The sequence below is a fragment of the Cajanus cajan genome, chromosome 11, assembly GCF_000230855.2.
Source record: "Cajanus cajan strain Asha chromosome 11, NIPB_CcT2T_4, whole genome shotgun sequence".
NCBI lineage: Eukaryota > Viridiplantae > Streptophyta > Magnoliopsida > Fabales > Fabaceae > Cajanus > Cajanus cajan.
Genome location: NC_138527.1, coordinates 8,030,379 through 8,054,592, shown reverse-complemented (window position 1 = coordinate 8,054,592; position 24,214 = coordinate 8,030,379). Strand labels below are relative to the sequence as shown.

The window sequence follows — 24,214 nt, the reverse complement described above, 5'->3', positions numbered from 1 at the left end:
TTTTTAGTAAATGGATTTTGCCTTGACATCTTCATTTTTTCATTTATTTTTATGCAAGGCATGGTTAATTGTAGGTACAAGTTTTGGTTGATTGTAGATACAAGTTGATTTTACTACATGGTATTTAGAAGTTTATCAATGGCTCAAACTCTACCAAAGTTTCCTCACCTAGGCACAGTAACAATTTATACTCTGTTATTGTAGTTTATCATTTATTGTTAATGTAGACCTCATTCTTAGAAGAATTCATATTTAGCTTGCTATGAACTTGGGAAATGACTGCTATATTTGGGTTCAATAGGAATTGAAGGAGTGTTGGAAAAATATAATCATATATAATGTTGAACTGTGGGGCAGTGGTTGTGGCTCTGGTCTTATACATGCTCTTAATGTCTGACTTGCTTTTTTAGGAGCCTGGTCGCACAAGTAATGTTTTTGAATTACCTTTTTTCTATTACTTTTCAGTTGTTACTATGGTGGTATTGATTTCACGTTCCAGTTGTTATTTGTAAACCCTCTCCGTAAGTTCATGTATTTAGTTAAGGCACATAAGTGACCATAAATTGTTGTTGAGTCAATACACATTAGTTATTGAATGCAAGAATGCTTTTAATATAATTCAAAATATTTTGTTATTAAATTCAAGTATTAAATGTTAAAAAAAATCCTTAAATAATAAGGGTGAGATTCATAAATTTTAAGTTGTAGAAGTAATATTAAATGTTTATATATTGATATGAATTATAACTTCATATCACTTTATATGTTTATATCAAATTTTGTTAAAATCGAAAAAGAAGAGAGAAGAAACAAATTAGTTTTCATTGAATGATTTTGTGAGTGAATAGTAATTAAAATCAATTACAAAGATTGCCTTTTATACAAACTAAAATAAAAATAACTATAATGGTTAGTTAACTAAAGTAACTAACCAATGTTAATCAACTAAGATCCCCCCTCAAGTTAGGAATGGATATCATACATTCCAAGCTTGAAATACAAAAATTTGAAAACAGCTAGAGAAAGTGCTTTGGTGTAGATATCTGCTAATTGGTTTTTTGAGGTAGCAGGAAGAAGTTTCACCAAATCATTGTGAATCTTTTCTCTAATAATATGATAATCGATTTTAATGTATTTGGTACGTTCATGGAATACGAGGTTTGCTGCAATGTGTAAGGTTGATATGTTATCACAATATAAAACAACCAATTGAATGAATGAAATGCCAATGTCTTTTAAGAGGAAAGTGAGCCACTACAACTCACAAAAAACACTAGCCATTGCATGATATTCAACCTCTGAGGAACTTCGAGACATTGTAGCTTGTTTCTTGGATTTCCATGAAATCAAAGAAGAGCCAAGGTAAATAGAGAAACTGGCAATTAACTTTTGGGTATCTAAACATCTAGCTCGATTAGAATCATTGAATGCCTTAAGTTGTAAAATATTGGATGTTGAAAAGAAAATCCTAGCTCCAAGTGAGCCTTTAATGTACCATAGTATTATATTAGCAGCTTGTTGATGTGCTATGGTAGGATGTGAAACATACTGACTTAGATGTTGCACAGCATAGGAAATGTCAGGTTAAGTATTGGTAAGATAAGTGAGTATTCCAATTAACCTTCTAAAAGAGGAAGCATCAACATTAGAGAGTGGTGAACCAATTGTTTGGTGAAGTTTTGTAGTGTAATCTGTTGGTGTGGAGAAAAGTTTAGAGCCAAGCATTCCTGAATTAGTTAGTATGTCAAAGGCATATTTTCTTTGACAAAGATTGATGCTAGATGATGATCTTGCAACCTCAAACCCCAAGAAAAATCTCAAATCTCCCAGATCTTTAATTTTGAAAGCAAAATCAAGTAATTGATTAATGTTTGTAATTTCAACCAAGTCATTTCCTGTCAATACTATATCATCCACATATACTAGTAATGTAGTAAAAGAATTGAGATTACGCTTCAAAAATAGTGAATAATCAGTAGAACATTGTTTTTAACCATGAGAAGTAAGGAAAGTTGATAGCCTAGCATACCACTACCTACTAGCTTGTTTTAAGCCATAAAAAGGTTTATGCAATTGACAAACCTTATTTGATTGATTTTGATACATTCCAAGAGGAAGTGTCATGTAGACTTCTTCATGGAGGTCACCATGAAGAAAAAAATTGTTCACATCAAGTTGTTTCAAGTGTCATTTATGAGTGGCAGCCAAAGTAAGAAGTATTATTGTAGTGAGCTTAGCCACTAAGGAAAAAGTGTCTAGATAATCTTGACCTTCAATCTTTGTATATCCCTTAGCAACCAATCTAGCTTTATATCTTTCTATAGTTCCATCAGCTTTGTGTTTAATCTTATAAATCCATATGCATCCAATAGTTTTTTTAGTAGGTTGTAATTCAATGAGTCAAAGTATGGTTAGATTCAAGAGCTTGTATCTCATAATTCATGGTCTCAATCCAATGTTGATGTTTAGAGGCTTCATTATAAGATTTGGGTTCCTAAACTGCAAAGACAAATAAAATTGACTTTCTATAAGAGTGTGAAAGTTTTGTATAAGAAAGAACGACATTAATAGGATATTGTTTCCCCAAGAATTGTGAAGAACTTGAAGATAATAATTTCGTATGATAATCAACAAATTTGTTGGGATGTCATGACTATCTTGAGGACCTCCTTAATACCATGGGATTTTCATTGTTGACATGAGGATCAACAGGCCTTAAGTGGATCATTAGGAGATGGTTGAGGAGTGATAACATCATCAGGAACAAAAAAGAAAGCAATTTCTTGTGGTAAAGGTAAAACATAAATAGGGTCAGGTTTGCTATCAACAATATAAGGGAAACAATCTTCATAGAATACAACATCTCGAGAAACCTGGAATTAAGATTAAAAGTGATATACCCTTTTGTGTTTGGTTTAAAACCAAGAAATATAGAGTATACAACTCTAGGATCTAGCTTTTTTCTATTAGTTGTTATTGTACCTGTGTAATAGAGGCAACCAAAAACTTTCAGCATCGAGATATCATAAGGTTTCTGATATTGCTTCTCATAAGGATATGTGTTGCTAAGTAAAGGATCTGGCATGCAATTTATCAAAAAAGAAGCTTGAAGCAAGGTATACGACCAAAAAATTGAAGGTAAATGTGCTAGAAATAACAAAGATTTGGTTACATTTAAGAGATGTTGATGTTTTCGTTCCACAATACCATTTTGTTGTGGCATTTCTATACAAGTTTGGTGAACAATATCTGTTTCCTCATAAAAGCTCTACATTATGAATTCAGATCCATTGTCTAACTTGACCATTTTTACTTTAGTATTAAATTGTCTCTCTACATGTAGAATAAAGTTCATTAGAGTGGATTATGTCTCAGCTTTCAAACACATCAAAAAGACCCAAACAAAACGTGTGAAATCGTCCACTATGGTTAAGAAGTACTTATGACCTTGCATAGAGGAGATGTTGCAAGGACCCAAAATATCAACATAAACAAGATTAAAAGGGAAACTTGAATGTGAGTCAGTGTTGGGAAATGAAAGTTTTTTTTGCTTAGCTCTATGGCAGATCTCACAAACAAAGTTTTTATCAAAATAAATAGTAGGATATGTTTGTTTCAATACTAGCAATCTCTCAAAGAGAGATGCCCAAATCTAAAATGCCAAATGTCTATTAGCAACTTATTACATGTAAGAATGGATCTATTACAAATAGAATCAACTATATTTTGTAAATCAGAAACAAAGTGAAGAGTTGGAGAATTAAGGGGGAGCATATCCAACTTGTATAATCCTTCAATGACTTCAACTGTACCAATCATCTTCTGGTGTTGTAAATCCTGTATCAAACACTTGTTGGGTGTAAAAATCACTTGGCAAGGCAGAGAGGACATTAGCTTAGATGTGGAGATCAAATTGAATTTAAAACATGGCAGGTATAAAACATCTTCAAGGTACAAATTATCATAAAAACATATGCTTCCAACATGTGTTGCCTGTACTTGATGTCCATTAGGAAGTTTAACTAAAATTGGAGTGATTTTTTTTTATTTTTTGGATATAAATGTGGTGAGGAAACCACATGATCTGTCGCTCTTGAGTCCAAAATCCATGAGTTATTATTTTGTTTATTTACATTATAGGTAATCGTAAGTACATTGTTATTTGCTTGAGAAATTGAAAGACCAGAGGTGGTGCCAACTTGATTAACATGGGAAGCATTGGAAGCTAGATTTCCTCCTTGTTGTTGTAGTAAAGCCATTAAAGCTTGGTACTGTTGGTTGGTCAGCTTAATTTCCCTTATCTGTTTTTCTTGTTTTTGATCATTAGAACTTATTATTGCTGAATCATTTTTCATTATATTGTTAATAAAGGAGCTAGATTGCTTGTGAAATTTATGGCTTAGGGGATAACCGTGCTTCTTGTAACCATCATCTATAGTATGTCCAATATTACCACAATGGGTGCATAGTCTTCCTCTACTCAAACCACTTCTACCACCTCCTTTAGAGGGTCCAGATTCTTGAGAATAGCCATGTTTCTTATATCATTTATCCTCTATATGATAATCCTTTCCATAATAAGTACAACACATTGGATTTGTTAGAGGTTGCAACATTTATATAACTTGAATGTATATCACTACCAATAATCTTTCTCTCTTGTTAAACATCATAAGAAAACACCTTACTAATGGCATGCATAGGGTCCATCATCAGTATGTTGGACTTCACATTGCTAAAAGGTTCATTCAAGCCTCCAAGAAACTGCATCACTTGATCTTGTTCATTCCTTCCCATAACAACTTTTAGAGCATCACAGGCACATTTTTGCTTACAAGTAAACTTAGCATCGAGCCTATAACTCTCAAGTTCATCCCATATCACTCTCAATTTTGTGAAATACTCGGAGACAGATATATCACCTTGTCTCATGGAAGCCATTTTTTGTTGCAACTTAAAAATTCGCAACAAATCAACTTGTGAATATCTAGATTTCAAGTCTTTCCAAATAGCTCTCACATCATCCATCCAAAGAACACTCAGACAATTGATGGAGACACAGAATGCACTAGCCAAGAAACGACCATGTTATTACATCGTTTCCATGTTGTATGTAATGGGTTATCAACCACATATCATTGAATAGAACCATCCATGAATTCTTCCTTGTTCTTCGTGCTTAACACCGTAATCATTGATCTACTCCAAGAATTGTAATTGCTCGAATCCAACACTAGTGAGACCAATGAAATAGCAAGGTTCTCTCTTGGATGCTAGTATGGGCTATGCACATTCAAAGATTGATCTATTGGAGTTTGTCAATCTTCCTTTGCACTCATGGTGTAAAATAGAAGGTATACGAACCAAGAAAAGAATGAGATCGAAAAGAAGAAAGAACATGAATCAAGAAAGGAATGAATTAAAACAATGAACGATTGAAGAACAACGAATCAAGAAAGAAACAAATCAGAATGAATCAGGAAAGGATAAGAGTAGCGCAACAGAGCTCTTCAATTGAAGAGCTTTGATACCATATCAAATATGGTGACAGCCATTGAAACAAGGGGATTGTGTTTGAGAAAGAAAACTTGGAGAAGAGAGAAGAAACAATATGATTTTCATTGAATGATTTTGTGAGTGAATAATAATTAAAATCAATTATAGAAATTGTCTTTTATACATACTAAAATAAAACTAATTATAATGGTTACTTAACCATAATAACTAACAGAAGTTAATCAACTAAGAGGAAGTGATTCTTTTTGGGGATGTCTATATGCGTGTTTGGTTATATTTCTTAATCAATTCCAACATTATAATAAAGGTTGCCGAAAGTGATGATGTTTGGGATCTCCTTAAATGCATGTTTGCAAAAATTATTAACTACATACAGTATTATCCTTATAATTATTTTTTATGTATAATTAATTTCATCTGAATTCTTTGTGTATCACACCTTGTTTTTCATAAATAAAATAATATAATTATTTCATATATAATTTTTTATTTACTTAATTAATTTGATTAATTGAAATTTTAAAATAAATAAAAATTATTTTTACAATAATAAATGGGTTGTGGAGTTAATATGTGCTGCTGGGTTAAATTGGGTTTTGGAATCTAAAAATCCAAACTAATTGTTAACTATAGTAAGTGAGAGATTAGAGAGTTAAGCATCAGTTACACTTTTGACGCTTGAGAGAGTTATTAAGAGTTTGCAGAAGAGGTTCAACCGGATAACTTTTGAGAAGATCATTCAACAATCCAAAAAAAATCAACAGAAATAAAACTATAGGATGAAATCCTAGAAACAAGCTATAGGCACTAAAAACCAAACTTAGAATAGGGACGAAACCCATTATTGAGGAAAATTACGAGGACAAAAAAATATAATAGAATCAAATACAAATATGACTATAAGACAGTCCAAATTCCCTAATTTCTGAAATGGTTAATAGTAATAATACATTACCCTTTAACTCTCAAATGATAATCAGGAAAATATCTTCACTGGCAATGTTAGTCGTATCATTTTGTGAATGGTTCCAAGTCTACCAAATCAAACAAAATTGTTTCCCATGAGGGATAGACAAAATGTTAATCAGGAAACAACTCTTCCTCTTGAAATAGAGTGACCATTGACAGACGTAAATGAACTGCACCCAATGTTGAGAATTTTATCTCGTCTAAGTGAAAATGGATCTATCCCTGCCTTGTGAGCTGCAATAACTCCAATGGCCTCCCAATAATTTGACACATGCAGCTGCCGAATAGGTAATTTTATCAACCAAAATGCTCTCATGTTGCAATAGAAGTAAAATAAACTGTTTAGATGTACCCACACTTTAATTTAATTTTTGTCTTTTAAGCATCAGCATTAAAAAACTCGCTCTTGAATGGCCTGAAACGGACATATAACTATTTTACTTGTTTGTCTGTCTATGTATCTATTTTAACTTTAGTCTAAATCCATTATTCCATTATAATCCTTACTGAGCAAGTTCTAAATGAAATAACTAGAATTTTTTCCAATTCATTTCTCCAGAAATTTTATTCAAATAGATAAAGATCCTATCTTTTCTTCTTGTCTTCTAAGATGACAAATTTACAAAATGAAAAATCACGTACCACTTCAAGACCAAGTTTATCTGCAGTATCATCAAGAACAGTTTCATTTTCTTCCACAGTAATTATAAGTGGCTGCAAGAAAATCTTATACTGTCATTATACAATGAAACAACGTGTCATAAAAATATCTGGTTGGAAAGTTGGATTTGCTGACCCGATCAAAAGCTTAAAATACCATATGGAAATAATTGTTCTTATTGATCAAACCAGAAAACCAAAATAAGGAAAAAAAAATATGTTTGTATTTATACCTTTTTATTTTTATTTCTAGCAAAAGCAAGAGATGCATCCCCTCCACAAGCATCTTTGGGAAGAATTACAGAATCCACATCAGTTGCCAATATGCAACCTTTTTCTAAGGATTTGGAGTCCATGACCAAGTATTGTGGAGCATTACTTAGGCCAGCAAGCACACATGGTAGGAAGGTGTACCCAATCTATTTGACAAGAATAAGTTATCCACAAGTACTATTCCCCATTAAAATACAGAGAATGAGAAATATCCAATTTATAATGAGAATAAAATCTTGTTAATGAATTTAAAACAAGAAACATTAAAAAGCACATTGTACACTAGAAGTGTTGATTTTCATTCATTTAATGGACATGTCAATATTTGAAATGAATAACATGGAAAAAAAAAGTCCAGTATAAAGGGGCAGGAGAAGAATGGGGAACAGTTTAATCTGAACAGTTCAAACTTCAAAGCAACCTTGTTCTAAATGGCTGTATCTAACTAAAAATTGGTTTTTGATCATGTCTAATCCATTTAGACAAGCTTGCACAGTACTGATAATTAGAGACAGATTAGTCAATGATTATGTCAATATTTGAAAATAGGCAAGGGGATTTTCTTTTTTGTTATAATTTATAACAGTATACTTTCCTTTACTTAGAATCAGAATTTCTAATTCTTTTACGTTCAGAAAGTGTAATAAACCAAACCTATATTCATCTTTACTGAAATTTTATAAAATGCTACTTTGCGACAGCTAGATCTGAAACAAATTTGCTAAGGCAGGTAAGTAGTAAAAGGTGATTTCTTCTGACACCTCGAAGTCAACCAGCATATGAAAAACTCTGAACTAGGTAAACTACCCGCTATTTCTTATTAGTTTTACACGGCCTCAAGTTTTTGTTGGTATTCACAGTTTTAAGTAACAGTTTTCAGTAATATGTGTACATATAGGCACTCATACAAGACGTGCTATTGCATACTTTCACCAATATGTATCTGTCAAGGTATGCACGAATCATTGAAACAGGTGGAAAATATATTCATCATAAAATGCTAGAAACATTTATCAGAATGTACAAACTAAGTATGTGTTAGTACACAGAGGATCAGTGAGGTGAGTTCAATATAACAGACTTCTAATCTTAGTTGTCGTCTCATCAGCACAGTGCAGGCACACGTGACAGACAAAGTTGTTGACATTTCAATACGCGAGTGTGAAAGACTTGTATTGACAATCTAGTCAGACTAATGCTGGAAAAGGTTAATGCTCAACTAAGAACCTAATTCACTTGAAGGTTTAAATAGCTATTTGATTTGGCATAAATTATCAACTCCATAATTACCAAATCTACACCACATCAAATCTTGAGTTAAAATTATATACAAAACTATATGATTTCTCATTCTCTTGATTGATGAAAAAATGGATAAAAACACCAGGTTCAGAAACTTTAATTTTGGTATATCAATAGAAAATTTAACAAGCGGGGGATTCTTGCTAAGTCACCAAAAAAAATCAAAATCACACTCATTTTAAAAGTTGCAAGTGGATATGTACTAGGAGGCACCCCTTCGGTTAGGTAATAGGCCGAAAGGGGTGCCCGAGCCGACGAAAACACACCAATCGGCACCCCTTCGGTCAGGCAATAGGCCGAAAAGGGTGCCCAAGCCGACGAAAACACACCACCCCTTCGGCTGGAGGACGGGCCGAACACACCCTCTCGGCCAAAGGGGGTACCCCATGACTCCCTTACCACTAGAAGAGAACACCCATCAAAACCTCTCGGTATTAAGCTGGGCCGAACACCTCCTCGGCCTTGACCTGAGCCGAACACCTCCTCGGCCTTGACCTGAGCCGAACACCTCTTCGGCCTTGGAGGAGGCCGAACACCCTTTCGGCCTCATGCCTAGCCGAAGACTTCAACAAAGAGTAGATCACAAGCAACACTGCCATCAAGGACGAGTCAAACACCTCCTCGGCCTTGACCTGGGCCGAACACCTCCTCGGCATTGACCTAGGCCGAACACCTTTTCGGCCTCGGGGGAGGCCGAACACCCTTTCGGCCTTACGCCTAGCCGAGGACTTCAACAAAGAGCAGATCACAAGCAACACTGCCATCAAGGACGAGTCAAACACCTCCTCGGCCTTGACCTGGGCCGAACACCTCCTCGGCATTGACCTAGGCCGAACACCTTTTCAGCCTCGGGGGAGGCCGAACACCCTTTCGGCCTTACGCCTAGCCGAGGACTTCAACAAAGAGCAGATCACAAACAACACGTGGCAAGTTAGATACTTATTATGCGCTAATTACCATGCCAGATTAAGAGGAGATTAAGGCTAACTCAAGTGTTACCCATCTCCCAAGACTGAAGGCCCACCAGGCCCAATTGTGTCACTATAAATACACAGGTGATGTGACATAAAAAGGTACGTTATTGTCCAATATAAAAGTACTTATTGCTCTATACCGAATACTCACTTGATCGTTGGAGTGCCTTTGCAGGTACCCTCCCCACCCCGTGGAGATAGTATTCGGTCGGCACCGAAGACTTAGAAGATCAAGAAGGAAGAACGACAAGAGGAGTGTTTCTACGCAGGAACATTTTGGCACCCACCGTGGGACCGAAACCAAAACGGTTCTCGACCCTGAAGCAAGATGGTAGCAACAAGGAGCCAACAGGAGAACGCAGCAACTCACCCTTTCGGGATGCCCCGAGATACTACTGGACAACAGACTAATCGCAATGAGGAAGGAATGGAGGAATCCTACGTAGAGCGATCCCAACAACCCAATCCGTCATCGGCCATCGAGCAATTGAAGGCCGAAATGATGGAACTAAGGAGGCTCCGAGAAAAGGACGCTCACGAATTATCAGTTCTAAGGAAGGAAAACGCAGAACTCCGAAGTGACAATCGATCTTGGCACCCATCCCACGATATCCCAAATACTCTGTCAACTAAGGACCAAGGGGAGTCTTCGGGGTGGTACAAAGAAACAAGAGATCTTAGACCCCCACCAGGAGTGACAACTACTACTCCCGACCAGCAACGAAGACAAGGAAGGACGCCGTTCACACCAGATATTGTCGGGGCCCGTTTGCCCGACAATTGGAAAAACTTGACCCTGGAGAAGTATGACGGGACTGCCGACCCGGAGGAACACCTTGATGCATTTGTCACCCAGGTCGGTCTATACACGGACGATGATGCTATCCTCTGCAAAGTCTTTCCCACTTCGCTAAAGGGACCGGCACTCAACTGGTTCACGAGGCTCCCACCCGGATCGGTGGACTCGTTCACGTCCCTATCATCCCGGTTCGTGATACAGTTTTCCACGAGCCGTCCTCATCAGCTCACATCAATCGCGTTGGTCAATATACGCCAAGAAAAGAAAGAACCTCTGAGAACTTTTATGGAAAGGTTCGAAAAGATGACGTTATCCATCCGCAACCTGGACCCGGCCGTAGCAATGCATCACCTGACCACGGCGTTACGACCCGGACCCTTTGTCAACAGCTTATGTAAGAAGCCACCCCGAGACCTAGACGACCTGAGGCAGAGAGCCACAAAATACATGCAGATGGAGGAACTGGCCGAGTTTCGGAGTCAAAACCGACCCGACCTATTTTTCGCGAAAAAAGAAAGTGACAAGGAACCGCCCAGATCACGCCCCAGAGACGTGTCGGATCGTGACAAGGGTAATAGGGGGCCGAGATATATGCAGTACACGCCGCTCAACACCAGCAGGGCTAAGGTGTTGGAACAGGCCCTAGCCACTGAAGTCCTGGCCGTCCCCCGAAGAGCCATGACCCCACCGCGCGCCGATAAAACAAAAGCATGCCAGTTCCACCGGAATAGAGGGCACACTACTGAGGAGTGTTCCGCCCTTCGGGATCGAATTGAAGACCTTATTAAGGCCGGACATCTTCAACGCTTTGTTCGATCATCAGACAACCGCAGGAACGATAATCGTCCTGGTAGGGGGGAGTACAGAAGGGAGAATCGGGATCAGGCACCTCCGCGGAACCAATCCCGCGAGCGTAGCAGGTCCCAAGACAGGAACAATCAACGGGACCGCAATCAACCTAGACGAGTGATAAACACCATTGCCGGAGGCTTCGCAAGAGGAGGAAGCTCATCCTCAGCCCGGAAGAGACACTTGAGGGCCATCACGTCGGTCAACGCTATAGGACGGGCATCCCCCATTCGTATGCCCCCCATAACATTCACCGACCGAGACTTTCAAGGCATTGACCCAATACAAGGCGATCCCATGGTCATCAATGTAGAGATCAATAACTGTATCGTGAAGAAGACTCTGGTCAATCAGGGTAGTTCGGCGGACATCTTGTACTGGAAGACGTTTGAGCAACTGGGCATTCCGGAACAGGAATTGACACCTTTACGATGAACCTTTGGTAGGATTTTCGGGTGAACGGGTGGACACTCGGGGAACGATAGACCTGTACACCTACTTCGGGGATGACCAGCGTAGGCGGATCAAGGTGCGCTACGTGGTTGTGCATGCCAACACTTCGTACAACATTCTGTTGGGCCGACCCTCTCTGAACAGACTCCGAGCCATTGTATCCACCCCACATTTGGCTATGAAGTTTCCGTCAGAGGAAGGGGCCGTCATCACCGTGCATGCCGATCAGAAAACAGCACGCGAGTGTTACTTCGCCAGTCTAAAAGTACAGCCAACTCTAAAACCAAGACGAGACGTCAATGTTATCGGAGATGTTGGCCAACAGGAACCAGGTGAAGGCCTAGAACTTGACCCGAGAATGGAGGATGAAGATAGGGTCGAACCCATCGAAACAACGGTTCCGTTCCAACTTGGAAAGAATGAAGATCAAGTCACTTTTTTGAGTTCTCAACTATCTGAAACAGAGGCTAAGGATATTAAGCAAGTCCTACAAGAATATTCGGATTTATTCGCTTGGACTGCAGCTGATATGCCGGGCATCGATCCTAGTTTTCATTGCCACCGACTCTCAATATGTCGAGACGCCATGCCTATCGCTCAAAAGAAAAGAAAAATGGGTGGGGAAAGGGCCCAGGCAATAAAAGAGGAGACCACCAAGCTACTACAAGCGAGATTCATAAGGGAAGTCAAGTACTCCACTTGGTTGGCCAACGTGGTGATGGTGAAAAAGTCAAATGGGAAGTGGCGGATGTGCACGGATTACACGGATCTGAACAAAGCGTGCCCAAAAGACGCTTACCCCTTGCCCCACATCGATGCATTGGTCGACGGACCGGCCGGCCATCAGAGACTGAGTTTCCTGGACGCTTATTCGGGGTATAATCAAATACCTATGTATCCCCCGGACGAAGCAAAGACCGCGTTCATCACAGATTCGGCCAACTATTGTTACAGAGTAATGTCATTCGGCTTGAAGAATGCTGGGGCGACTTACCAGCGCCTCATGGACAAGATCTTCCGTCGGCAGATTGGAGCGTGCTTGGAAGTGTATGTGGACGATATGGTGATCAAGTCCAACTCCGCCACCGACCATCTGAATGACCTCCACACGATTTTTGACGAGGTAAGGCGGCACCACATGCGATTGAACCCGGCCAAGTGCACGTTCGGGGTAGCCGGTGGAAAATTTCTGGGATTCATGTTGTCAAAAGGAGGCATAGAAGCCAACCCCGACAAATGCCAGGCCATCATCAATATGAGAAGCCCTATGAATGTAAAGGAAGTGCAGCGTTTGGCCGGACGCATCGCCTCCCTAGCTTGGTTCCTGCCTTGCATGGCGGACAAATCTAGACCCATTATGTCCCTACTGAAGAAAGCCACCAAATTTAAGTGGATTGACGAATGTGAATCAGCTTTCCAAAGCTTCAAAACAATATTAGCAGCTCCACCATTGCTAGCCAAACCGGACCCCCAGTTGGACATGATAATATACCTCTCGGCTTCCGACAAAACCGTCAGCACTGTATTAGTGCAAGAAAAAACAGAGCAGATGTCGGTATACTTCATCAGCCGAGTCTTACAAGAGGCCGAGACAAGATACCAGCATCTCGAAAAGACCGTTCTTGCTCTTGTACATACAGCCAGATGCCTCCGACATTATTTCCAAAGCCACAGAATACTTGTCTGGACGGATAGCCCCATTGTCAAAGTCTTGCGGAAACCCGAATTGGCCGGAAGGATGGTCGCTTGGTCCATCGAATTGTCACAATTTGATATTCGTTTTGAGCCAAGGGGACCCATCAAGGCGCAAAGCATGGCCGACTTCATCAATGAATTCACACCGCCAATAACTCCCGAGCCACACATTTGGACGCTGCACGTGGACGGATCATCAAACCAACAGGGTAGCGGCGTCGGCATCATCTTGGAAGGACCCGGCAACATGGTAATCGTACAATCATTGCGGTTCGGATTCAAAACTTCTAATAACCAAGCAGAGTACGAGGCCCTTCTCGCAGGACTTAGATTGGCTGCCGACCTCGGCATCACGAAGATCCAGTGCTTCAGTGATTCGCAAGTGGTAACAGGGCAAGTCAACGACACTTTTCAGATCAAAGAACCAACATTGCTATTGTACTTTCATGCTTTCCAAAAGCTAAAAAGCAACTTTGAAGTTGTCCGGATCACACACACACTCAGGGAACACAATACCAGAGCCGATCAGCTAGCCAAACTAGCTAGTAGCAAGAAAACCAGCCATTTGCGTAGCATGATACAGCAAGAGCTGCTAAGCCCGAGTATCAACGAGGCTGAATGTTTGCAGATGGATCAGGGAGGCCCCTGTTGGATGGATGCCATAATAAACCACCTTCGGACCGGACAACTGCCCGAGGATCCCCTTAAAGCTAAGAAAATGAGAACCACGGCTGCACGATATACGCTGATTGCCGGAGAATTATATAAGCGGGGCATTTCTTCCCCCCTGTTGAAATGTCTCGATCCCGAACAGGCGCACTATGTTCTCCGAGAAATTCATGAAGGTGTGTGCGGAACTCACTCGGGAAGCCGAACTCTCGCAGCCAAAGTTATCCGTGCAGGGTACTATTGGCCAACCTTAGTCGCAGATTGTGCCGAGTTTGTTCAACATTGCAAACCGTGCCAACAATTCGGACCATTAACACATCAGCCTCCAGAGGAATTGCACTCCATCACAGTCCCATGGCCGTTCTCCATTTGGGGCATGGACATACTGGGACCTTTTCCACCAGCCAAAGGGCAAGTGAAGTTCCTAATCGTGGCAGTGGACCACTTCACTAAGTGGATTGAAGCAGAAGCAGTAGCCACCATCACGGCCAGCAATATTCAGAAGTTCTTCTGGAAGAACGTGATCACACGCTTCGGGATCCCATACGCATTAATCACTGACAACGGTTTACAGTTCACCGATCGGCGTTTCAATGACTTCCTTTCAGAATTGGGCATCAAGCACAAAATGACTTCAGTCGAACATACCCAATCTAATGGACAGGCCGAAGCTGCAAATAAGGTCATCCTCAAAGAATTAAAGCGACGGCTCGGCAGGCCAAGGGCTCATGGCCGGATCACCTACCAGAGATTTTGTGGGCGTATCGTTGTACTCCACAAAGTTCTACCAAGGAAACCCCATTTCGGCTAACTTACGGTACCGACGCCATGATTCCGGTGGAAGTTGGGGAACCTACACTTCGGCGACAACAATTCAATGAGGATACCAACAGGGAAGCTCTCAACATAGACCTAGACCTTGTTGATGAAACACGCGAGTCGGCTCTCATCAATATGGAAGCTTGCCGAACCAGGGCAGCTAGGAAAGTCAGAACGAAAGTAAAGCCTCGTCAATTTCGGGCAGGGGACCTAGTATGGCGAGTCACGGGTGAAGCTCGCAAGGACAAGACTCAGGGGAAGTTAGCGCCCAATTGGGATGGACCTTATCGGATAAGGCACGACCTGCAAAATGGAGCCTACAAACTAGAAGAGCTCAGCGGGAAGGTTATACCCCGCACTTGGAATGCGACGCACCTGAAGCATTACTTTAGCTAGTCCCTCTTATGTAACTTGTTTCGGAGCACTCTTTTCCTTTCTCAGGTTTTTCCCTCTTGTAAAAATGTAAGAGGTTTTACTGACGAAAGGTTTTTAATGAGGCTCCACATCAATGAAACAAACCCTTGTGATGACATCTTTTCTGCTCAAATTTATTCGAATCAAACTCAATTCCTTCCGAACACTCTAGTTCGGCAAAGAACGAGTACTTGAATCCCTCCCGAGACGTCCTCTCGGCCAAGGTTGAGCGAAATAATCCCTCCCGAGACATCCTCTCGGCCAAGGTTGAACATAATAATCCCTCCCGAGACATCCTCTCGGCCAAGGTTGAACATAATAATCCCTCCCGAGACATCCTCTCGGCCAAGGTTGAATGTAATAATCCCTCCCGAGACATCCTCTCGGCCAAGGTTGAGCGAAATAATCCCTCCCGAGACATCCTCTCGGCCAAGGTTGAACGTAATAATCCCTCCCGAGACATCCTCTCGGCCAAGGTTGAACGTAATAATCCCTCCCGAGACATCCTCTCGGCCAAGGTTGAACGTAATAATCCCTCCCGAGACATCCTCTCGGCCAAGGTCGAGCATAATAATCCCTCCCGAGATGTCCTTTCGGCCAAGGTTGAACGTAATAATCCCTCCCGAGATGTCCTCTCGACCAAGGTTGAACGAACTATTCCCTCCCGAGCACATTAGCTCGGCCAAGGACGAATAAGTCAATCCCTCTCGAGCATTCTTCACCTGCCAAAGTCGAACAAAATTACAAGACTACCTCGGCTAGGGAAGAAAACTTGGCCTTTTTCCAAGTACCTACTATTTGGTTAACGGCGAACAAAGTTTACTTCCCGAGAAACCCCCTCAACCGAAGTCAAACTACGGTATCTCACCCGAGTACCCCTTCACTCGGTCAAGGTCGAACAAAGATGCTTTTCCCACCAAAAAGGAAATTCCAGCCCTATCGGCCAAAAGGAAACAAGTCATTCTCCAACATAAGTCCGAACCAATTCGCGCGATAAACATAGATCGTCCACTTAAAGAGCAAAAACATAAGAGTCCAAATAGGAAAGAAGTAGATTCATTGAAGTCAAAACAGCACTATCGGCCGGAGGATACAAACAAGTATGGCTCATTCAGCCCAAAAGAATCAAAAAGAAAGCAAAAAATACCCTATTCCTATACATCATCAACAAAACAGATGTATCACTCAAAAAACACTTCAGTCAGCATGAGTGGTCTCCTCGGTCTCCTCGTCGTCATTCACAGTCGCACCAGGATCTTCCATGGGAGCCGACCGAGGTGGGGCCGCCTCATCCGGCTCAATGTTGTCGGGGGCATCATTAAAATCTAGATACGCCCCTTGGAAGAAGTCCTTGCTGAGTTCGAAGGAAAAGTCTGGGGGAAAAGTGCCGAAGTGGGTCGCTTGCCGAGCACAATGCCAAAACCCTTCCTCGTGCTCCTTGATAATTTTGCCCTCAACTTCGGCCCGGAAAGTAGCCATGGCAGCCTCGGCCTCGGCCTTTACTTGCTTTTCCCGAGCCGCAAGTTCCTGCACCTCTTGGACCCTCATCCGTTCGGCGTCTTCCGCCGCAAGAGCCCGACCCTCCATCTCAGCATAAGCCTCCCTTAACCGAGCCACCTCGGCCTCCAACATCAACTTCTCACCAGAGGTTGCCTCATGCGCCTCGACGGACTGTTGAAGGGCCGATTTAGTCTCGTCCAGACTCTTCTTCAAATTATGCACATCGGCCATAGGCTCTAAAGCCATCTTCCGAAATATGGTCGTGGCCCTCAAGTGCAATTCACAAGCCATAGCCCATTGAGTCGAGGGGGTAGCTGAATCAAGCATCCGATGCCCCTGAGCTGACAACAAGTCGGATGACATTACTCGTGCCGGACGAATCTCTTCCGACAAAAAATCCTTGGCGACAATGGCCGAAGGAACGGCCAAATCGGTCGAGCTACTATCAACCTGGCGTTGCTTAGGCCGAGTGGTCTCACCAGCAGCAGCATCAGCTTTCCTCTTCCCTTTGTCCTTCTTCTTCTTTGTCGAAGGATCCGGAAGAGCAACAACCACGGGCGGCGGCCGGGGGGCATCCATGGGAGTCGGTTGTTGGTCGATTGCCACGCTCCGATGGTCCTCGACAGGGGTCCCGGCAGGGGCCCGACTCCTCACTAGTTGCCGGTACGAAAGTCCCTGACCTTGTTGCGCCATCCAGCCTGCAAAAATCAAACAGTCACACATCAACCTAACAAGAACGACCAATCAGAAATATAAAAACATACCCTCTAAATCAAAACGAGGCCGAGACGACTTGGGCAGCAGCACTAGAAACCGAGAGGGGATACACCTCGGCAATCCTTTCAGGATATCTAAAGCCGACAACTCGGTTTCGGTCATCATGTCCTCCGGAAAATATCGTATTTCCGAGGCTGCCGAGTCCAATAAAAAGGGAAAAGGGGTTTCTGCTCGGCATCATAAAAGTAATTTCGGCCGGCGACAGGGTCAATGATCACCTTCACAAACCCCGACTTGAACCCCTTGAAAGACGACGTGAAGGGTGTCAGCAACGGTCGGTCGACGTTCCGAACCAAAGAAAGCCACTTGACAGTCTTATTAGAAGGACGAGTACAGAAAAAATGTAAAAATAAACCTACGGACGGCTCTATGTAGTGGTATTTACAAAGCACCCGGAACGCTTGCATATAAGCCCATGCGTTCGGGTGCAACTGCGTCGGGGCCACATTCAACACACGAAGGACCCCCATCTGAAAATCGTCGAAGGGGAGCGACATCCCGAGCTCTCGGAAGAAACACTCGTACATGTAGAAAAAATCTCCGGTTCCTTCCCGCTTCGCAAGAAAAACCAGATCAAGCTCCCCGGGGCCTTCGGCCCGGCATCGACGCAGCAAAATAGGATAAGGATCCCAACCTTCCCATCGGCCTAACGTGCAAAGACCGAGAAGACGTATCACGGCAACCCTCTCATGAAAACGAGAGAAGTACGCCGCCACCTCACCATCGACCCAATCATACCCAGGAATTTCACACTGAGGGTACTTCTGCCTATAATCCCCGGGGCTCATCTCGGCGTCAGGCAAATCCGACCCGGATGAAGAACTAGACTCCCCACTACGCTCAGGGCCCGACCTGGCATGACCCCCAATCATTTCCACCTCGGCGTTGAAGGCCAACATCTCGGCCTCGACATCTTGTGCCGACACCCTATCACTAGCCGACGACCCTGACGACAATGTTACACCTTCGGTGGCCATTATCAACAAAAAAATCTAAAAACACAAAAAACGAACCTTTAGGAGTACTCGGCTCACACGAAAGGATATTGAGGCAGTATAACTACAAAGAAGGCATGAGGAATGAAGTCCCATCCCCACACCTTATATAGACCACGCAAAGCAACCCAAGAGGCTCGTAATAAATGCGCCTGAACGCGAAGAGACATAACCCTAGGGCGCGAAACCCAAAGGCGGCCATGGCATGCAACGGTCACTATCCACACGACACACCTCCCGAAGAACACGTCTCCCCAAAATCAAAACCCTAAAATAACCCCGAACCATTTCAGCACATCAAACCCCTTCGTCTTTTATCCTGGGGCTTGGGGGGTAGTGTACTAGGAGGCACCCCTTCGGTTAGGCAATAGGCCGAAAGGGGTGCCTGAGCCGACGAAAACACACCACCCCTTCGGCTGGAGGACGGGCCGAACACACCCTCTCGGCCAAAGGGGGTACCCCATGACTCCCTTACCACTAGAAGAGAACACCCATCAAAACCTCTCGGTATTAAGCTGGGCCGAACACCTCCTCGGCCTTGACCTGAGCCGAACACCTCCTCGGCCTTGACCTGAGCCGAACACCTCTTCGGCCTTGGAGGAGGCCGAACACCCTTTCGGCCTCATGCCTAGCCGAAGACTTCAACAAAGAGCAGATCACAAGCAACACTGCCATCAAGGACGAGTCAAACACCTCCTCGGCCTTGACCTGGGCCGAACACCTCCTCGGCATTGACCTAGGCCGAACACCTTTTCGGCCTCGGGGGAGGCCGAACACCCTTTCGGCCTTACGCCTAGCCGAGGACTTCAACAAAGAGCAGATCACAAGCAACACTGCCATCAAGGACGAGTCAAACACCTCCTCGGCCTTGACCTGGGCCGAACACCTCCTCGGCATTGACCTAGGCCGAACACCTTTTCGGCCTCGGGGGAGGCCGAACACCCTTTCGGCCTTACGCCTAGCCGAGGACTTCAACAAAGAGCAGATCACAAACAACACGTGGCAAGTTAGATACTTATTATGCGCTAATTACCATGCCAGATTAAGAGGAGATTAAGGCTAACTCAAGTGTTACCCATCTGCCAAGACTAAAGGCCCACCAGGCCCAATTGTGTCACTATAAATACACAGGTGATGTGATATAAAAAGGTACGTTATTGTCCAATATAAAAGCACTTATTGCTCTATACCGAATACTCACTTGATCGTTGGAGTGCCTTTGCAGGTACCCTCCCCACCCCGTGGAGATAGTATTCGGTCGGCACCGAAGACTTAGAAGATCAAGAAGAAAGAACGACAAGAGGAGTGTTTCTACGCAGGAACAGGATAAAAGAGAAAAACAGCTAAAAGTAATAAACTAAAATATAATTGATAGATGTTATTGTGACATAATAGTTACTTTAACCTAACATTTAGTTCAAAAAATGTTGGCTACTCCATTCTAATTTAGTTAAATCAAATGTCCAAATGATTTGTTATTTAGAGTTTACCAACCTCCTCAGCTGCTGATTTTGGACTAAGAGATAGACTCATGGGAAGTGGAGACATTGCAGGAGCATGTGCACAAGGAATTTGGAACTCTTTCACCACTAGATGACTTATAACTGCCTCAACTCCTGCCAATAGGTCTATTCCCTGAATAATGTAAAAAGTGGGAAGCAAATGTCAGTAATCAAATAATACGAGACTCGCTCCTGAATTGCTGACCATGCAATGTTATTATGACAAAGGAAAGTTCAAATGAAAAATTAAAGAAAAAAGAACCAAAGTTGTTAGCCTTGTTGGAATTCAGAGGATAGTCATAAGAAGCAAACGGAATCTCTTAACATCAGGTTATATTTCAAGAACAAATATCATATATTTGATGAATATGAAAGAACCAAGAAAGAGAAAGAACAACATCCATGATTTCTTTTAATCTAATAGAACTTGCAATTAATCAAATTATATTTTTCTAGATTTATCGCCATACCATTCCCTGCCGATACTCATCTACATCGTCAGTGTCATCATCTGGGAAACGTCCAATGACAGCAATGGCATTCACTTTTGACCTGTTCACTAATGTATGCACAGCTCTAAGTAAAGAATCAGGGTGCTTAATCCTCCCAGTTGATTGGCCAGTTTCTGGATCAACCCACTTCTCTACCTGTAAAATTTGGTGCAAGTCAAACTCTGGCATCACATTGGATGGTCAGCTCACTCCAACTTGACTAGGCATTTTAAATTGCTTCAGACCATGATAATAGATGCCTGAAATTATAGACTTAGACATGCATAAAGACTTCCTATATCCAGTTTCAATAATAACCAAGTCTGAGCAGCAAGAATAAATTACATATAACTTTCAACACATTCTGAGATGTGAAATGAGTAAAACGTAGTTTCAATTTTAATTGACAAAAAGACAAATTAGAGAAATAGAAAGAAAACACATACAACAATAAGATAACCTGGCATGGTTCCATCCAGTTAAAATTCTATTTTATTCTTTCTAGTGCACAATAACAATATAGAATATCTTGTTAAGTGTTTATAAGACTATAACTAGTTAACTACAAATCCTATAAATACAATTTGCATATGGTTTATTCAACTAACAAGAACACATGTAAATTTTCAACCTTGGAAGATGCAAAATAAGCGGTCATAATACCAACATGTTTAAATTAAAATAAAATAAAAGAATCTAGCAAAATGGCAGTATTTTTTTTTTGTGGGACAGCACATGCTTTATATAACTTCAAGATGCTCCCTAAGGTGAGATCAACAGCACTCACATCTCAAATTGTAAAACTTCTGATTGGCCTTTTGCTGAAGAACCAAATTATGTCACTAGGTCCAAACTGTGAGACTTTATGAGCAAAGGTACGTCAAGTGAAAGGAAAATTGGCAGAAAATATAGGATGGTTAACATTTCATCACAAGAATAGCCTTGTCCCACCAGGTGAGGCCAGCTATATCGATGATACAATGCCATTCGGCTAAGTTAATGGACTGTTTACATTTCATTATGTTCATTAAAATAAGAACATGCTGGATACCTTCAGTGGAGTGTCTGTGACAATGTATTCCACAACAGGCAATCCAAGAGATGCCCTTGCAGCATCAGCTACTTGTAACTGGCGAACCCGGAGTTCCTCCTCTATTCCTGCATCAAGAACTAATCCCACCTGCTTTACACAATAAAACTCGATACATAATTTGAGATGGAAAGAGAAAGCATGACTAATAAACCAAAATGTAAGTTGCAACACTCACTGCATGACATAAACCAGTCAAGGATGCAGCACATTCAGAATATAAAATTTGAGTCATACCCTGTTTTGGTGAACGGGCTGTAAGGCCCATAACCCTTCTGCAAAACGATCAAGAGCATAACCTTCAACATATAATGCATTAGGCATTGGCCAGTGTAGCATTGCTGCATTAAGCACCTGCAAAATTTGAATGCAAATTTCTTCAACCATAGCAATGAAACTAAGTAGCATGTGAAAATTATTTAAAACGAGATGAAATCTAACTTATTGATTGGTGGGTGATCAAACTTCAAATGCTTTAAGGATTAAAAGGTAAAATTTATAAAATTATGAGAAAAAAAAATACTATGCTTAGAAACTAAACTGAAATATTTTTAATTATAAGGACTAAAAAGTAAATTTCATATGATTATAGAAACTCAAAAGATTATTAAATCACAATTTTTTAATAAAATAAATACTCAAATTAATTGAATTTGGAAGATACCATCAAATTAGTCCTTAGAACTAAAATATTGTAAAATATATCCCAGAAAGTACAAATTCATAATTATATTAGTCTAAAACTCAAAAAAAATGTTAGACTATAATGATAATATCGAGATATATATATATATATATATATATATATTCATTTAGTGACTAAAATAACACTAAGTAGTTAAATTTAAAATTTTACTTGACATTGTTGGAATTTATTCGATAATTTAATTTCTTAATTTCATAGAACAACATAACAGTATTTTACAAATTCAGGGGCATAATTGAGTATTCACTTCTTCTTTTTTTTTTTTTTTGAATATATTAGAGTAGAAAGAAATAAGATAAAAGTGGTACATAAGATAAAGGAATTAGGGTAGGAAAGTAATTGCATTGGGGTGAGAGATAAGGCAATCGACAAGAGAGGAGAGTGCGCGAGCCACAGGCAAAGCGTCACCAGCGTAACCTCCGATAGCCGCTCCAACCCCTGTTGGCACTATCATGACGCTCGTGTACTCTCTCTTACACTGCATTCTCAAACATCACACAACACCGATTACCTATTTGATTTTGAAGCAGAAACTAAAGACAAGAGAAATGGGGACTCACCTTCATAGAGTGGCAAGAGAAGGAGAGTGAGGGCGTTGGAAGGCTCAGAGTGAAACCCATTTTTGTTACTTTCTTTCTTCTGCCAACTTCTCTTTATGTGTAATTCGATTATTCAAACAAATAGTAGCGCCATACACTCTCTGCTTTCTCTTTTCCCAACTGTCGCTCCCTCACTCTTGTTCACATTTCAAGAGTTTATCCTCAAGTGTTCTTAGGTTGTTTTTGGAAATTCAAGTTGTAAGAAAATGGAATTTTGTAATTTGATTAAAAGTGTCATTGCATTCACGTCTCCACCTGATTTTTCACGTCTAATTTGAAATAATAAATATCAACTTTCACTTAAATCAAATATTTAAACATAAAGGAAAGAAAAAATTGTGTTAAAAAATGGATACCATAGGTATAACAAATTATATAATATCATTTTTTATTTATTTCTCTATCATTAATAATAAGTCCTAAATTCTAAATTTTATAATAATAAATCTTAAATTCTAAATTTTATAATAAATGAAGTGATGAAAAGAAATAAACACATAAATAATATTTTATAATTTTTGTTGTATATTTAGCATTATTTGATAAAATTAATTAATAAATATAAAATAATTTTTATAATGAGTGAGTAACTCACATATAGATAAAAGAGTTTTTAAATTAAAAATAATAATTTCAAGTAAATTAACCAAAATAAAATTCAAAAAATAAATTATAAACTATGAACAATTTTGATTAGTTTATAAAAACAAATTCTAAAGTTTTAAAATATACTTTCTTGAAAAACAAATAGTAAGGTAAATGACTTTATAAGTCTTTCAGTTTGTCAGATACTCTTAATTAATATCCACCTATTCACTTCATTCTTTAACATTTTTTTTTTCATTTCTCTGTTTACTAATATGTCCTCCAATTATGTATAAAAGTAACAAAAAAAAATTTATGCTAATTATAAAAGTTAATTAATATTATTTAATGACACTTTTCTATTTAAAAATAATAATTTTTAAAAATTTTCATTTTTTGAAACTTAATATTACGAATAAAAATGATCAATGAAAATATAATCTCAAATAAATAAAGTGATATTCCAAACATGATAACATTAAATAGACTAAATTTAATTAAGATTTACTTATATTTAAAATTAATAAATTTGATTTTTTATTTATACTTATATTTAAAATAGGCTTCCCTTTTGGT

The 24,214-nt window shown here is 40.5% G+C and overlaps 1 protein-coding gene across 4 annotated transcripts; it reads right to left on the bottom strand.

Moving 5' to 3' along the window:
* Positions 1-6,337: 6,337 nt before the first annotated feature.
* On the bottom strand, positions 6,338-23,331 carry LOC109815226 (uncharacterized). Of its 4 annotated transcripts, XM_020379877.3 has the most exons (10): positions 23,015-23,331; positions 22,798-22,932; positions 21,986-22,102; positions 21,710-21,838; positions 20,638-20,814; positions 20,160-20,300; positions 7,380-7,565; positions 7,129-7,200; positions 6,843-6,901; positions 6,622-6,763 (listed from the first exon to the last, which is right to left on the bottom strand). In XM_020379877.3, the coding sequence occupies exons 1-9, from the start codon at positions 23,072-23,074 to the stop codon at positions 6,878-6,880; spliced, it is 1,041 nt and encodes a 346-aa protein (XP_020235466.1). In that variant the 5' UTR covers positions 23,075-23,331; the 3' UTR covers positions 6,622-6,763; positions 6,843-6,877. The 4 variants fall into 4 exon arrangements, with proteins under 4 accessions (XP_020235464.1, XP_020235465.1, XP_082922211.1 ...); XM_020379875.3 differs by lacking the exon at positions 6,843-6,901 and having other exon boundaries at positions 6,338-6,763; positions 23,015-23,325; XM_020379876.3 differs by lacking the exons at positions 6,843-6,901; positions 22,798-22,932 and having other exon boundaries at positions 6,338-6,763; positions 23,015-23,327.
* Positions 23,332-24,214: the final 883 nt, after the last annotated feature.